Here is a 15756-nt window from a genome sequence, read left to right as displayed (position 1 = left end):
TGAGAGCTTTTATAGTACTGGGCATTTTATGGTAAATCTGATAAATTTGAGATTTTTTCCCATTTTTCTGCCTTCATAATGACCGTCATTTCTATTAATTAGCGTAACTTTATCAAACAATGAGGATGGGTTATTTTGGGGAATGAATAAAGATTTTGCCTGTAAACTTAATTTATTATTAAATTTTCTCAAACTCTCTATTGAAAGAGTTCATAACATCTGCCTTTATAGCAATAAGGGTTGGGTCTTGTTATACAGCTGAACCACTGACCATTCGCTTTTAATCGCAGCCTTGTTATGACCCATTTACTTATTCTTAAATAAAGTTTGCTTTTTGTTTGAGCACAAAAAAAATAATTAATTATGAACTTGGTTGTTTAAATTGATATTTACAGCTGCAACAAATTAAAAACACAAAACTGATTTTATTTGATATGAGCACAAATATTACAGTATGCACCGTGCACAAAAAAAGAAACTGAGAAAAATCTAACAGTATGATGTTGCTATTGACTCAAATACATAACATACTTCATTTGACTCTAACTGTAGGAAACATTTAGAGCTGAAAGTAGAAAAGCAGATGACCTTTTCTAGTGACATGTAAGTTTACATGCTGAGCACAAATCAGGGCTTGTGTGGCTTTAGAGTTTACAGCTTTAATGTGAATTTCACGGTAAGAACACGACCTTTTCATTGCTAAGAGGAACAGGATACAACGCAGACAGATGAACACAGCTCAGACTAATGAAAATATTGTAAATTACTAATAAAATATCACAATGCCAATGGGTGGATTTTTCCCATGGTAGGCTTCAAAATACCTGAACATTCCACAAAATACTAGAGATCTTTACAGAACAGTAAATATATGAAAACATTTCAATTCCCTTTGGTTAGAACTGATAAAATGTTGAAAAACTTAAACCCAGCTTGAGGTGGGCGTCAAGGTCATTATTATTTCTTACTTGTTTATATATCAACAATCAAAATAAAGGTGTTAAAAAGTGTCTAGTCCACAAAGTAAACATTGAAATATCAATATAATATAAGTGACAATAAAGCAACACTCTCAGTGTATTGTCTTGTCAGACATCTAATGATTTTATTTAATAAGGCACCCTTTCTCTTTCAGCTAAATAAGGGAATAAAATAAACGTAAACTGATGACTTGAAAAGAATACTGTTGTAAAGTATTTACATGTGAATGTAGTGATCGGACACTTATCACTGTAGGAAGTAATGTATATGAGGCTTACTTCTTTAATGATTTTTACTACACATAACAAAATTTTGTTTCTCCTTCATTGATCCTTCATTAGCTTCCTACTGCCACATGACCAGGGTCACATCATGGGCATTCCATTAAGCCCTTCTCATGAAATAAAACACTCTCGTCTGTCATCCTGCTACAACTAAACCATGTGTTAAGCTTCAGTGAGGATTACACAGAACACCGCTGAATCAGGAACAGCCATTCATTGTAAACAAAAACCCAAGAAGCATCCAACATACACAAGTAATGTTTTGTCAAAGTGTACTGGGGATTTAATACATTTAACCCAACCATGAGTATTTAATTAGGATCAGGCCTTAAAATGTTAAGACTGTAGAATTGTTCCTAGATATGCATTTCATATAAAATATAGCATTTTACATGCATTTTTTTTTGTTGAGCATGCAACACATCTGCATACAAATTATTCTGTTTTAGGCAACAAAGAAGTGATGGGGGAGGGGGTATATAGCTATATATATATATATATATATATATATATATATATATATATATATATATATATATATATATAAATAAAATGTAGATAGAATTTTAAAGTATATATGATTGTTTAAATTTTGAAAAATACAAAAACTGTGGTAATTAGTCACCTGCTGTGGTGGACTGTTTTATGTTTATGTTTTTTCCAAAAGAATTCAGTTCAGAATTTCTGTATAGAGAAATCTAGTATGGTGCTGAAACAGACAACAGAATGTACAGTGGGTGGCTGTACAGGAATTATTAATGCGGTCTCTGATCATGCTTGACAATAGATAAAATATATCTAAGATGTACAGCTTTATACACACATACACGCACACAAAAACACGGAAACTAAAATCACAAAACACGAACGCTTTGCTGACATGCCTCGTCACCATGAATAAATTATTCGGAACCTATAAAGAGACTAATGTACCAAAAGACTACAGCATGTACTGGGAGTGATGACATTTCTAATGCGATGTACAGTTACTTAATAATACTGTAGAACCTCACCCAAGGCTAAATCTAACTCTCTTTAAATCCTACAGCACAAAATGTAGAATTGATTTAGGACTGAGCTTTCAGAATGTGTACATTGCATCCTGCTTTGGGTTTTATGGGTAATGCGTCTATGGAAATGTAAGGCACTAAAGTTGCAGGAATTATATTTCATAAACCTTCTACTGTATATCAAGGTGCCCAGTGAAATCTTTTTGTAACTGCTAAGACTTTTCTCTTCCAGCATGTTCTTGAGATTGGGTCGGTGTAGAGAACTGAAAATGCTATAATCATCCAGTCAGGCGTATCAGCCCACCTCTACCGCACAAAAAGCTCAAATCACACCAGAATTTTGAGGAGAAACACATGTTAAACATGTGTCAATGCCACTCAAACTTTCTTGGTTTACTCCTTTTTTTTTACATGAGAAAAAGAAAAGGATATAGGTGGGCTGTTTTATCTGCATGAACAGTAGCAGGGAGGGATTCCTCAGGAAAGCAGTATCATGCTTACAGTTTAATGAATGGGCCAAAGTGTTGTGGTGCTTTGAGTTTGGGTGAAGAGCAAGAGTTTAAGGTGAGAGAAGGAGATGTGGAGAATGGTGGGGAGGAGGACAGGAAGTCTGCATTTAGTGAGAAGACAGTGGAAATGGCTACGTCCACAATGCCTTGGCAGAGCTCCGGGTAGAGTTTCCTAAAGAGGAGAGAATTAGAAGTTTTTCACAATGCTGCCAACAAAACCAAACATTGTTACTCATGATCCTTAACATTTGTTTAAACAGAACAAACAAAATAAACATTTTGAAAGAGGAACTGCATTCTAAAGATCAATTTCGAAGAAAAAAAACAAACATGTCAAATTGGGAAACTTAAATACTGTAAAGGAATGATCTGAATTTCTATTCTTACAATTATAAAATATTGTTTCTAGAATGGCAGGAGTGCTTAGCTGGTCAATTTAAATACAGGTTATAGAACACTGAGGAACTTGTGGACATACGCTTGATGGTGTGGATAAATGACCAGCATACCTACATGTATTTGTTGAACATTTCATTCTATATTTAATCTCCCTTTGCTTTCAGATTGTGGCTGTGAAGAGTTCCTCATGCAGTCACAAAATTATTAACGAGGTCAGGAAATGCTGTGTAAGGAGGCCTGGGTAGCAATCTGTTCTGATTTGTCCCAAAAAGAGTTCAGTGGGTTTAAAGTCTCTTTAAAAGATCTGTGCAGGCTACTCAAGTTCTTCCACTTCAAATGTTTGCAAACTCACGTTGTGCACATCAGTCATTTTATACCAGAGCATATTTGGGTTTTTGTATTAAGAGAACATTATGGCAAATGTTTGAGGAAAGTCCACAGATGGGTGTGATGGATACGTGTCCACAAATTTTGGCCATAATCAGGGTTTCTGCAGATTTCAGCAAGTCAAATTTAAGACTTTTTAAGACATTCTTAAGACCAATAAATATAAATTTAAGACCTACAGTGGTGTGAAAAAGTGTTCTGTTTTTTAATTTTTTTTGCATGTTTATCACACTAATGTTTCAGATCATCAAACTAATTTAAATATTAGTAAAAGATAACAAGTGAACACAACATACAGTTTTTAAAGAAAGGTTTTTAATATTGACGGAAAACAAAAGCATTTCCCCCAAACCTAATCCCTGGTTGGGCCACTCTTAGCAGCAACAACTGCAATCAAGCGTTTGCGATAACTTGCAGTGAGTCTGTTACAGCGCTGTGGAGGATTTTTGGTTCACTCATCTATGCAGAATTATTTTAATTTAGCCACATTGGAGGGTTTTAGAGAATGAACCGCCTTTTTAAGGTCATGCCACAGCATCTCAATAGGATTCAGGTAAGGACTTTGACTAGGCCACTCTAAAGGCTTCATTTTGTTTTTCTTCAGCCATTCAGAGGTGGACTTGCTGGTGTGTTTTGGATCATTGTCCTGCTACAGAACCCAAGTTCACTTCAGCTTGAGGTCATGAACAGATGGCCGGACATTCTCCTTAAGGATTTTTTGGTAAACAGCAGAATTCATGGTTATCACAGCAAGTCTTCCAGGTCCTGAAGCAGCAAAACAGCCCCAGACCATCACACTACCACCACCATATTTTACTGCTGGTATGATGTTCTTTTTCTGAAATGCGGTGTTACTTTTACGTCTAATGTAAAGGGGACACACACCTTCCAAAAAGTTCACCTTTTGTCTTGTCAATCCACTGTGAATAATGGCTCCCACTGTGGTTTAGAAATGGCTTTATAACCTTTTCCAGACTGATAGATCTTATTTACTTTCTTTCACTTGTTTCTGAATTTATTTGGATCTCAGCATGATGTCTAGCTTTTGAGGATTTTTTGGTCTACTTCAGGCAGGTCCTATTTAAGAGATTTTTTGATTGAGAACAGGTGTGGCAGTAATCAGGCCTGGTTGTGGATAGAGAAATTCGATAAACCACAGTTGTAACAGGGGGCAAACACTTTCACACAGGGCCATGTAGTTTTGGATTGAGTTTTCCCACAATAAAAGGGAAAAAAAAATTTAAAACTGCATGTTGTGTTCGCATTTTTGTTTACTAATATTTAAATTAGTTTGATGATCTGATACATTAGTGTGAAAAACATGCAAAAAAATAAAAAATCAGGAAGGGGGCAAACACTTTTTCACACCACTGTAGGTCTTAAATTGAATTCTTAATGATCCTAAAAAGTTTTTTTTTCACACCACTGTATATCACAACATCAAAAACACACACACACACACACACACTCTTTGTTAGTAACTGGTTACTGTTACTAACCTTAACCGAGCCCTAAATAAAAACAATTTTCACGCCAAGTATCCCTAAACTTGCACTTCCCCATAGTTAAAAATAAATACACCCGTGATACAACCTAAGAGAGATTCACTCCAAAAATCTTGGTCTTGTTTGTAGTCATAATACGGCGAATTATATTTGGACTAGAACCAAAGAACCATGGAAACATACTCTAGAACCAACAAACACTCTAAAGTGTTAAAGTCGTTTTTGACCCCACGGAAACCATGATCGTGTATGATGCTTCAAGGGAGTCAGATAAGCTCAGTAACCAGAGAAATCATTTTTAGGTGATAGAGACAAGAGACATTAAAATAACTGTAAAAGTACTGACTGCGCACAAGCAGGTGCTCCGTTGATCTCAATCAGCCACACTTTAAAGCTATCGTCCAGCATAAAGTCAAAACCAAAGAGCTGGAAGCTCTGGTAGGGCAGGTGCTTAGTGCTGATCGCTGGTTCAATGCACATGAGGCAGCTCCTGTCAAAAAAGGAACAGATTTAGCTTAGTTACTATAGTTACTGACTTACAAAAACCTACAGTAAAATGTATAACTGCATGGTATGTAATAAAGACATGATTGTGATTGTACAGCTACTGCAACTGTGGTATGCTTTATTATATATAATAATACAAAACTGATAAGATGGTGTGATTTATGAGATGGCTATTTGATCATCTGTAACATCTAGTCAGGATGCTCAAAGCACACAATTTCAGCATTTTATTTATGTTATGTTCATATGGCAGCCTTTGCTTATATCTATATTGTGAAAATGGAAAAAGATTTGAAGTCAGAGAGATGACACTCATAAGTGCCTGTAATCCACCTGTCATACCTTATTATCTGCTTGATCTGAGGTAAGATGGACGTCTCCATTGAAACGTTGTGAACGTTCAGCAAGTAGTGTCTGAACTCGTCGAAAAACATCTCATTGCCCTCCTCGTAGCGGCCGTAGTTCTGCGAGTGCTCCTTCTGGACGCAGTGGTTGGTCAGATGGCTGGTCATGTCCTGAAGGTCTGAGCTGTTGTACGGCTCTGAGGACGTCCTCAGCACTCCCTCACGGTACAAGTAAATGTTGTACTGATGGTCTACAAGCACCCAGCTCCTTCACAGGATTAGTACATCACATGATGTGAACAAACAAGTCCACAATTACAGCACAGATAAAACCCGTAAGCTTGCATTACTTACCTTATATCAAATTTGCGATGGCCGGGTTCCAACAGCAGTGGTTGTTCCAGATACTTCTGAATGACATGAACTTGTCCTTGATTATCAATGAACTCAAGCAACTGGTTTGCATCCTGAGATATCAAGATTCCAGCCCCTAATAATAAAAGAAACCAATTCTCTTAGTAAATGATGATTTACACTGCCACTCTATTTTCCTTATTTAAGCAGAAAAAAAACAGTAAAAGAATGAACTTTTTTTTTTTTTTTTTTTTTTTTACAGTATTTGCAAACCATTCACAGATAAATTGAATAAAAAAAAAGAAAAAAAATAAATATTCACAATTACCATAATTTAACATTTTATGGGATTAAAGGGGGTTTCAGGGGCTATGATAAATAAATCTGAAGTATTTTCCAAATGCATTTGTTTTTGTTAGTGGGCTGTAAATTAACTTTTTGTTTCGTTATCACCTTTGGCTCCAGCAGAAGATTTAGCAATCCACACCGTTCCCTCGCCATTGTCTCTTTTAGTGTTATGTGAGGCAAGAAAGACCTCGCGCTCATCCGTCTTTGGGTTGTTCTTCAAGTGGCTGATGCCATTGGTGGCAGGAGCCACTGGAGTGTTGAGATTAGTTGGATAAATGATGTATGACTCAGGGAACCAGTGGCAGGAGTCTTTCAGCTCTTGACTAGTCTTTATTAACCTGCAGGGAAATATACAAATGGTGATGTATATTAAAGTTTGTAGGAAAATAAAACAGAGAGCAAAAAGTACATGTTTAGATCATGTATCATGCTTGTAGTGAATGGCAAGTAAATGCAAATATTTCTACAAAATGAAATAAAGAGCTAAAATAAAAGTCGATGAAGGAGTTCATACTTGACCAAAGATGCTTTGCGACACAGCTTGTCTGCTCCTCTGTAATAGTTGACGAGTTGCATCAGTCCAGGTTCATGGCCTTTGAAAGACACAGGATAATATCACAGATATAAAAGATTTGAAGGCAGCTTAATGTAAATGGAGTTGAAACAAAGTCAGGATGCTGGAGTATTACAGATCATTAAAGGCAACTCCGAGAGCATCACGATAATGCATGATGAAACGGATATACAGTAGAGTCTCTCAGTGAGCATCAGGGCTGATATTATACACCATTACCTACTGAATGGTTACGGAAACAGGCCTGACAGTTCATGCAATTTGTCTCAAGAGTCGGTAATGTTGACTGAGACGACGCAGATCACAGATGTAACTCATGATATGGGTCGCATTAAATCACACCGCCATCATGTCGACTTGTTTACAACACAAGCTTGTAAATCGGCATCCCGGTTACAGAAGTATTATCAGATAAACGTCAGTATTAGACGATCGTAACAAATTCTGAGATTGGTACAGCGTTAACAATAGAAAAAAAAACAGATTGGTGAATCACTGGAAGAGAGATTAGAAATTGTCTTTCTTCTTTAAGGTTTTCAGCTTTCAGTAAGTGGATTGTCGACTCTAAATTGCTCAGACATGTGAATGAATGTTCTCACAGTGGACTGGTGACCCATCAGATCGTATTCCATCTCATGTCCAGTGCTCTGAGATAATCTCCAGATCCACTGAGACCAGGATCTCGAACATATCAGTATTACAAGAGTTGACAAATAATACATTAAATTTGTCAAAACACACACACACACACACACACACACACACACACTACCTAGGCGCCCAAAGGGAAGGCGGTTCCTCTCTCCAAGCATCAAGTTAAATCTCGGATTGTCCTTCTTCAGTCGTTTCCATTTTCCAGTGGCGATGAGGATTTTGGAGACTTCAGCATAAACGCTGCTGTTGTCATCTCTCAATACAAAAGTGTACATAAGTGTAGGGTTGCTCATAACTGCCTGCTAAAACACACACACTTACTGAGACTAACGGTGTCCTGACCGGCCTTTACACTCCGACACACACACCGGACACTTAGCGCGCTAGCTAGAACACTAGCTCGTGTTATCTGTCTCCCTGCACTGTGTCCTGACCCCGGGCTTTCATCGCTTCTTCTGGAGAAACTAAAAACTTTTTTTGACACTCGTAATACAATAACAGCCTTTGCTCAGTAATAAGGTTGTATTGGGAATAAAGTCCCGCTCCGGTAGCTGGTGTTTAGCGGCGCTGCATGCTGAAGGACTGGGTGTGACTGCTCTGCTCTAACCGCGCATTTAAAGCTAACGTGCTGGAGAGCTAACACGCTAGCGCTCATACACAGATCCACGGAACCGTCCACGCACTTGTAATACAACACGCAGTAAAATAAAGAGTATGTGCTCAGATAAAAGCCCGGATGTGAAATGTCCAGACATCTGTAGAGAAACTGTGTTGTTCCGGTGTAACAGTCCAGACACCGGCACCGCTCTGCCCCATTTGCACTGTCAGGGCGTACTGAGCGGGTTGCCAGGTCTGAGCTACAAACTCTGAATCAGTCAATACATATATTATAAACCCAGAACCACGAGCTCCCAGTCTGGCCTGTCACACCACACACACCGCCTCAGGATTGTCAGGATGGACAAGTGTCCCAACCATACATGCACTGTTTATGTTCACGTGTTTATGTTCACGTGCGACAACGTTACAGACAGACAGATAGATCGACCGACCGACCGACCGACCGACAGACAGACAGACCATATTCTGACCATATGCTCCCCCGTCACGCGCTCTCATCACTCCTGAATTTCTCGCTGGAAACAACATGATTCACTTCCTGTGGAATTCGCCGTATGGAGATCCAGCTCAAAGGTCACCGTGACATCAGTGCAGACATTCAGTGCAACTCACAGAAAGTGCTTTACATGCGAAAAGAAAAAGTTCCAGGATGGCATGAACGTTGGGAGAGCTGTATTAAGCAGACTATTTGACAGACTAATTTGTGATAGTGTGTATACGTGGATAAATAAAGTACTATTTCGTAACCAGAGCTAGTCGCTACACAGTATCTCAAAAAAAGTTAGTACACTATCACAATTCAGCAATCATTTTATTATATGTTCTCAAGGGACAATACTGAAGAAATGAAATTTGGATATATTTTAGAATAGTCATACAATATGCAGCTTGTTTAGCAGTACAGATTCACTATCCTCTAAAAATAACTCAACATACTGCCATTATTGTCTAAATAACTGGCAACAAAGGTGAGTGCATCCTAAGTGAACATGTCAGAATTATGTCCAAAGTGTCAATATTTTGTGTGAGCACCACTGTTATCCTGCACTGCCTCAATCCTCCTGGGCATGGAATTCACCAGAACTGCACAGGTTGTTGCTGGGATCCTCTTCCACTGCTTAATAATGACATCACGGAGCTGCTGGATGTTAGACACATGACGCCTCTCCACCTTCTGCTTGAGAATCCCCACAGGTGCTCAATAGGGTTCAGGTCTGAAGGCATACCATGCAAAACAACTTGTTGCAGTATGTGGCTTATTGTTCCGAGTGGAAACCGTCTTGGAAAAACTCTGAAATGACTCTGGCCGCTGTACTTTAACTCGGTTTGATTGTTTACTTTGTGAGATATATATAGATACATAGATTTTATTTTAATGATAGAAATTTCAGAGTACATTACTAAAATTACAAATTTCATTTTATATGTTTGTAATTTAATGTGTATTTACGCTAAAACATGTTTTTACATTTATAAAAAAAATGTTTAAAAAATAGCAATACAGTTTTAAAATCTGTTTCCTGGAATAGATTTTCACATGTTGCATGTATTACTAAATATTATATATTGTACCACAAAATAGTATTTATCTTGAAAAAACTAAATATTTGGCAACCCTGGACGGCTGTAGGTATCACAGACAGGGGAAACGCCCAATACGTCCCACAAAGCATTATGGTTATTGTAGTTAAATTATAATATATTTCCTCTCTGAAAGCTGGACATGTTCCACCACAAGGTGTCAGCAGAAACCCAAGAAAGCTCTGTTCAGCAAGCAGACCGGATCAGCAATAAGTATATTGCAGTTTTTTTTAAACTCCCAATCATTTTTCGGCCGGTTTCCAGTTTTACTACTCTGATTGGCCATGAGTACAGACTCCCGGCTCGCTGATTGGTCACTGAGTGCACGTCTGGAATTACGTAACGGAAACGGCTTGTCTGAATACTGGTGGGATTTTAAAGATGTTTGGAAGGCGGCGGGAAAGTTGTGAGTCGTGGCAGTGGGTTATAGTCGGATATACTTGGCTGCAATAATCAATTTGAATGAGTAACACAAGAAGTTCATAATTCCGGAGGTAAGTTGTTTTGCGCTGCACCACAAAAAGAAGTCATGTGTCACCAGGCTTTTAGCAGCGGAACTAAATCCCCTTTAGCCTCTTGTGTGTCAGCGCCCATACAGTGCTGAGCTCTCAGCAGAGCTCAAATGGTTTGGTGTGTGCGATCATCATCTTAAAAAAAATATATAATTAATAATATTCCGTATAATTATTTCTTACTTTACTTATGAGTTGGCCATTCCTGTTGTATCAGTTCAGAAAATATAACTATTCCCTAAACAGCAGCCTTTGGAAAGTGAATATTAGGAAGTGATGCCTTTTTTGTGTAAGTCAGCTCAGTTTCAGTGATGATATAATGCAAAACTGAATATGTGAGTCCAGATGAATATTTATGAACCTGATGTGTCATCATTACTTACCACCCCACACCCCTGCACATACACATACACATACACATAGAAACACTCAGAGTAATAAAGCAAAGCAGTCAATTAAATGCATTGTGTTTTAACTGAATCTGTGGCCACTCCTCACACAGAAAGAAGCAGGCCAGGCATGAGCGGTGCACACCTGGACGAGTGGCAGAGGAGGTCCTTTGATATTTCGTCTGGCACGTATACACCCGAACAGACGGCCGACGCTTATCGGGCGCACATTTTATCCGTTCAGTATGCATGGGCGAATGCCGAGCTCTCTCCAGCCGGAGCTGCCAGTCTGTTCAGGACCTACACTGAGCGCTACGCTGCAGTCCTGGACTCAGACGACCAGCGCACAGGGCTGAATAACTACGCCGACAGCGCCCTTCACCTGGCCCGCAATCAGAAAAACCATAGCGACAAATGGGAGTCGTCGTTAGCAGTCGAAAATGTGTTCAGCCTGCCGTGCGTGCAGAAGATGATGCAGAGTAGTGTTAGTGACAAAAGTGTCTCTGTAGACCCAGCAGATGCCGACATTATTGTCGGCGGGGAAGTCAGTCGGAGTCGTGGAGAAGGTGTGAGTGAGTCTGGTGCTGCTGGGGGATGTAAACCCGAGCACCCTTCACTCTGGCCTCTGCGTCATATGAGTGCTGTGGTAGACAAAACAGCAGGGAATCTGGCCAGTGGACCTGCAGAGAGGAGCAGAAGCAAAGAAACTTCAACTCCTAAAGCCCAAACGGGGGTTACTCCACTCTTGGTTCATAATGCGCGTAATTCCCCTACCAACTTTGGCTCTTTTCCTCATTCAGGTCTTGCTAGTACAAGCGTGTCCAGTGCAAACATTTGCCATTCTGTGTTCCACTCCTCCACCAATCCCTCTAAGAGGAAGAACGTCTACAGTTCAGGAACTGAAATCAACAGAAGTTCATTCCTGCCACAGGGAAGTCATGAAGGTGGAGCTACTGTTCGGAGAAGAGAGGAGTTTCCTGGCACTAACTTTAAAACAGCACGAGAGCAGCTTATTGTTGACCAACAGAAGAAAAATTTCAATCAGGGCCACCGAGGTCATTCAGCTCCTGTTGGTACCATAACCAAAAAATCCCTAGGGGCAAACAGGTCACGGGGGGCCTTCTCCAAATTTGTCTCACCAATACCTAGACAAGAAGAGGAAAACAACACTAGAGATGATCCAACACAAGACGCTCAGCCTGTCGATGAGCGTCTAAAGAACTTTGAACCTAAAATTATTGAACTGATTATGAGTGAAATTATGGACCATGGCCCACCTGTGGCTTGGGAGGATATAGCTGGGCTTGAGTTTGCCAAAGCTACTATTAAAGAAATTGTAGTGTGGCCCATGCTCAGGCCTGACATCTTTACAGGTCTCAGAGGTCCACCTAAAGGGATTCTCTTGTTTGGTCCTCCAGGTACTGGGAAAACGCTCATAGGGAAGTGCATAGCCTGCCAGTCCGGTGCCACGTTTTTCAGCATTAGTGCATCATCTCTCACCTCTAAGTGGGTGGGAGAAGGGGAGAAGATGGTTCGAGCTCTGTTTGCTATCGCCCGGTGCCATCAGCCAGCGGTCATTTTTATTGACGAGATTGACTCCCTGCTTTCTCAGCGCACGGATGGAGAACATGACTCCTCTCGCCGGATCAAAACTGAGTTTCTTGTCCAGCTTGATGGTGCTGCAACCTCTTCTGAGGATCGAATTTTAGTGGTGGGGGCCACGAATCGTCCACAGGAGATTGATGAAGCAGCCCGACGTCGCCTTGCCAAGCGACTCTACATCCCCCTTCCAGAGGCTGCCGCTCGTCAGCAGATAGTGACCAATCTAATGTCACAGGAGAAGAGTCAGTTGGGAACCGACGAGCTTGAGGAAGTTGTGTCAAGCACAGAGGGTTTCTCCGGGGCTGACATGACACAGCTGTGCCGTGAGGCAGCACTTGGCCCAATCCGCGGCATCCAGCTCAGTGACATTGCCACAATTACACCTGAGCAGGTTCGCCCTATACTTTACTGTGACTTCAAGGAGGCTCTAAAGACTGTACGGCCCAGTGTGTCGACCAAAGATCTGGAGCTCTATGAAGATTGGAACAAAACTTTTGGCTGTGGTAGATAATCATTAAGTCTTAACTTGTGGTTTGTTTTGTCAATATTTTTTCTGTGTTTAAGCAAAAAACAAAAGAATGTTTACAAACGTGAAAGAATGATGCTGTTTGTAATGTTGAAAATTCAACAGTCGACCAAAAGCAGTTTTGACTTTCGATATTTTATACAAGTTCATAGTTAGCAGTGCCATGTTCATTTGGGCCTGGATGTTGGAAAATGTTGAAAAATAAATAAAAATGTTTTTTTTTTAATGGATTCTTTGTTTTCTTTCTTTTTTTCCCCCCAAATATTAAAACTTACTTAATCATAAATAAAATCCCATGTAGTCCTTTGCATTTTAGAAAATATCTTATCTATCTGCAACTTATTACTTTAATACCCTGCATTTGTGGTTAAATATTAAATATAATAAAATGTAATTTGATCACACCATGTTGGCTAGATAAATATTTTTGCTGGCTAAATATTAGATCTGCCATTTAGTGGTTTACTGAGGAAAGGCAAACAACAACAGAGAAAAACAACGAGTAAACCAGATCATCATCTTAGAGCACCACACTGAACCTCACATCAGATACCAGGTCCTGTCAGCTAAGTAAGGCAACAATGGGGACAAGCACCTTTGAGATGTGGTAGAACAAGAGAACAGCATGAATGTGCCCCTGATAAATCTGTAAGTTGACAACATAGACCCTGATGGCAAAAGGAATGATTTCAAAACCTTGTGAAATTCATAAAATTATTATATGACTAGATATGAGAGCAATGGAAAGAATAGGTCTATATGCGCTGTCTTTTCGACTTGTTTTATGCTTGTTAAACGTCTCCAATTCGCCTGCCCATATGTGAACAGTTGCGGGCACTGACATGGTAGTGGCATGTTCAGGTATGTTTCTTAGAAAGGAATATACTATTCATGACAAATAAACCAAATGGCTGTTTGTCACAAACCAATGTAGGTCTCCAAACTCCTTTTGAGACCCACTGATACGAAGTCTAGCAGCAAAAAAATGTTTTGGTGATACAGAGAAAACATGCTCATGTTCATACTAAAGGGGAACAAGGAGCTCTGCATCTGTTGTTTCCATTCGTGAACCGGCAATGAATATAGTGGTGACCTCTTCTCAAGTTTACTGCTCTTCAGCTTTGGGCTAAATCTCCTTTTTTTTTCTCGCCTTCTGTGTGGATCTGATGAGGGAAGTTGGGCAATGTTGCAGGCATTCTGGTCTCATGATAAGACTAAGCCACAGACTTACTCTTTCTGCTCTTCCTGTTCTGGATTTGGCTGTGTGGTCTGACGCTGCATTTGGGAAATCAGAGAAAAAAAGATTTTCTATAATGAATGGGGTTATGAGGATAAATCAGTATTGTTCGCCCTATATATATATATTTTTACTGACTTCTTATTCGAAGTTATTTTATGTAGCTAACATTTAATACTAGGACTTTATTAAATATGCGTATCAAATTAGTTATATCAGGGAAAACAAAAATATTCAGAGCACTGAGTCCCCACACCTGGCTTTGGGATGTCAATGTTTTGTGAAGAAGTCTGTTTAAGGAGAAGTGTTATTTACTAGTAAATGTTTGTGAATGTTGTTTCAGCTTCCTTTCTTGGTTTTTAGGTTAGTAGGAATTTGAACTGTTACAGATGTCTGAGGATGTTGCATTGCTTATTAGCTCATTGCTGTTTGCCCAAGCATGTCAAAAGACATCCTAGACCATTTTAATTAAGACCATCAGAGTTCTTTGATTTCTCCAATAGACTGTGTACAAATTAATTTACTGGCTGATCAGACTGTTGTTTTTCTAAGTTAATGCTTCAGTTTTGCATTTAATTTCATATAAGATCTTACACTATGTATCAGATAACTAAGTAAAAATATATTTTGTTTTAATAACTAAATATTCCATTTTATTATTAACATATGCTGTATTTCTTGGGTTTTCTGTACCTATGACTGTAAATACGAACAAATGTTTTGTGTGTAAAGGATGTTCTGTTTTTGGAAAACCAACTCTTTATGGCATTATGGGTAGTTCCTGAACTCATGAGACATACAAGAAGTCCAGACTTTTTCTGGACTTCTCCTCCTACTCTCCTCCTACTCTAATGTCAATGGTGTTCTTTAAAGAAAATTTTAACTTCTACATAAAACCACCATTTAAAAATTCATACATATGAATTGTCTCACATGAAAGTCATTCTGTTTCAATTTGAAACTTTTCAGGAATGAGTTTTCATGTGTTAGACATTTGGTGGTTTATATTTGGAATATCCATAGCTATGTGTCTGAATAGAGGAAATGCCCACATACATGAGGTAATCTACAGTTAACTAGTTTCTGAAAATGGAACTAAGTGATAAGCGTTGTGACGCTTTTTCTTTGAGTGGATTCGAAGATTCAAGACTTTTTCATGTACACAAAACTGTTACAGAATACAATACATTTTAACTGTGCAAATCCTCCCAGCAACCTATGACATCATTTAGACAGGACATAAGGAAAAGTTTTAACACTTCTAAGACATCTCAAGTGTTGAAAATGTGTAGTCGATCTCCTTGGCTTTAGCAGAGTGACACTGATTATAGACTGTACTCACTTGAAATGAACCAGTCATGTAAATTTTATGAAACAATCTTAGAAAAACTGGAAGACCATGAAAAAAAAAGTGCTTCATTTATTTTTCATC

At 39.0% G+C, this 15756-nt stretch overlaps 2 protein-coding genes across 2 annotated transcripts; one reads left to right on the top strand and one right to left on the bottom strand.

The window, feature by feature from the left end:
• Positions 1–1801: 1801 nt before the first annotated feature.
• ttl (tubulin tyrosine ligase) lies at positions 1802–8697 on the bottom strand. The gene is made up of 7 exons (XM_083539309.1): positions 7975–8697; positions 7143–7221; positions 6734–6966; positions 6281–6416; positions 5925–6194; positions 5422–5565; positions 1802–2956 (listed from the first exon to the last, which is right to left on the bottom strand). Exons 1-7 carry the CDS (start codon positions 8147–8149, stop codon positions 2773–2775), a joined length of 1221 nt encoding a protein of 406 aa, XP_083395435.1. The 5' UTR covers positions 8150–8697; the 3' UTR covers positions 1802–2772.
• Positions 8698–10336: 1639 nt separating this feature from the next.
• Positions 10337–13297, top strand: fignl1 (fidgetin-like 1). Its single transcript, XM_083539289.1, has 2 exons — positions 10337–10552; positions 11073–13297. The coding sequence occupies exon 2, from the start codon at positions 11090–11092 to the stop codon at positions 13070–13072; it is 1983 nt and encodes a 660-aa protein (XP_083395415.1). The 5' UTR covers positions 10337–10552; positions 11073–11089; the 3' UTR covers positions 13073–13297.
• Positions 13298–15756: the final 2459 nt, after the last annotated feature.

This window comes from Silurus aristotelis, assembly GCF_946808225.1.
Source record: "Silurus aristotelis genome assembly, chromosome: 4".
NCBI lineage: Eukaryota > Metazoa > Chordata > Actinopteri > Siluriformes > Siluridae > Silurus > Silurus aristotelis.
This window is presented reverse-complemented; position numbering and strand designations above follow the sequence as displayed.

What these genes read in the sequence shown, in the direction of transcription:
- ttl (XM_083539309.1), bottom strand. Translation starts at nt 8,149, where the DNA reads ATGAGCAACCCTACACTTATGTACACTTTTGTATTGAGAGATGACAAC. An exon ending in CGCAAAGCATCTTTGGTCAA is followed by an intron (nt 6,967 to 7,142) that starts GTATGAACTCCT and finishes ATTTCCCTGCAG; the next exon opens with GTTAATAAAGACTAGTCAAG. An exon ending in CAGATCAAGCAGATAATAAG is followed by an intron (nt 5,566 to 5,924) that starts GTATGACAGGTG and finishes CTTTTTTGACAG; the next exon opens with GAGCTGCCTCATGTGCATTG.
- fignl1 (XM_083539289.1), top strand. Translation starts at nt 11,090, where the DNA reads ATGAGCGGTGCACACCTGGACGAGTGGCAGAGGAGGTCCTTTGATATT.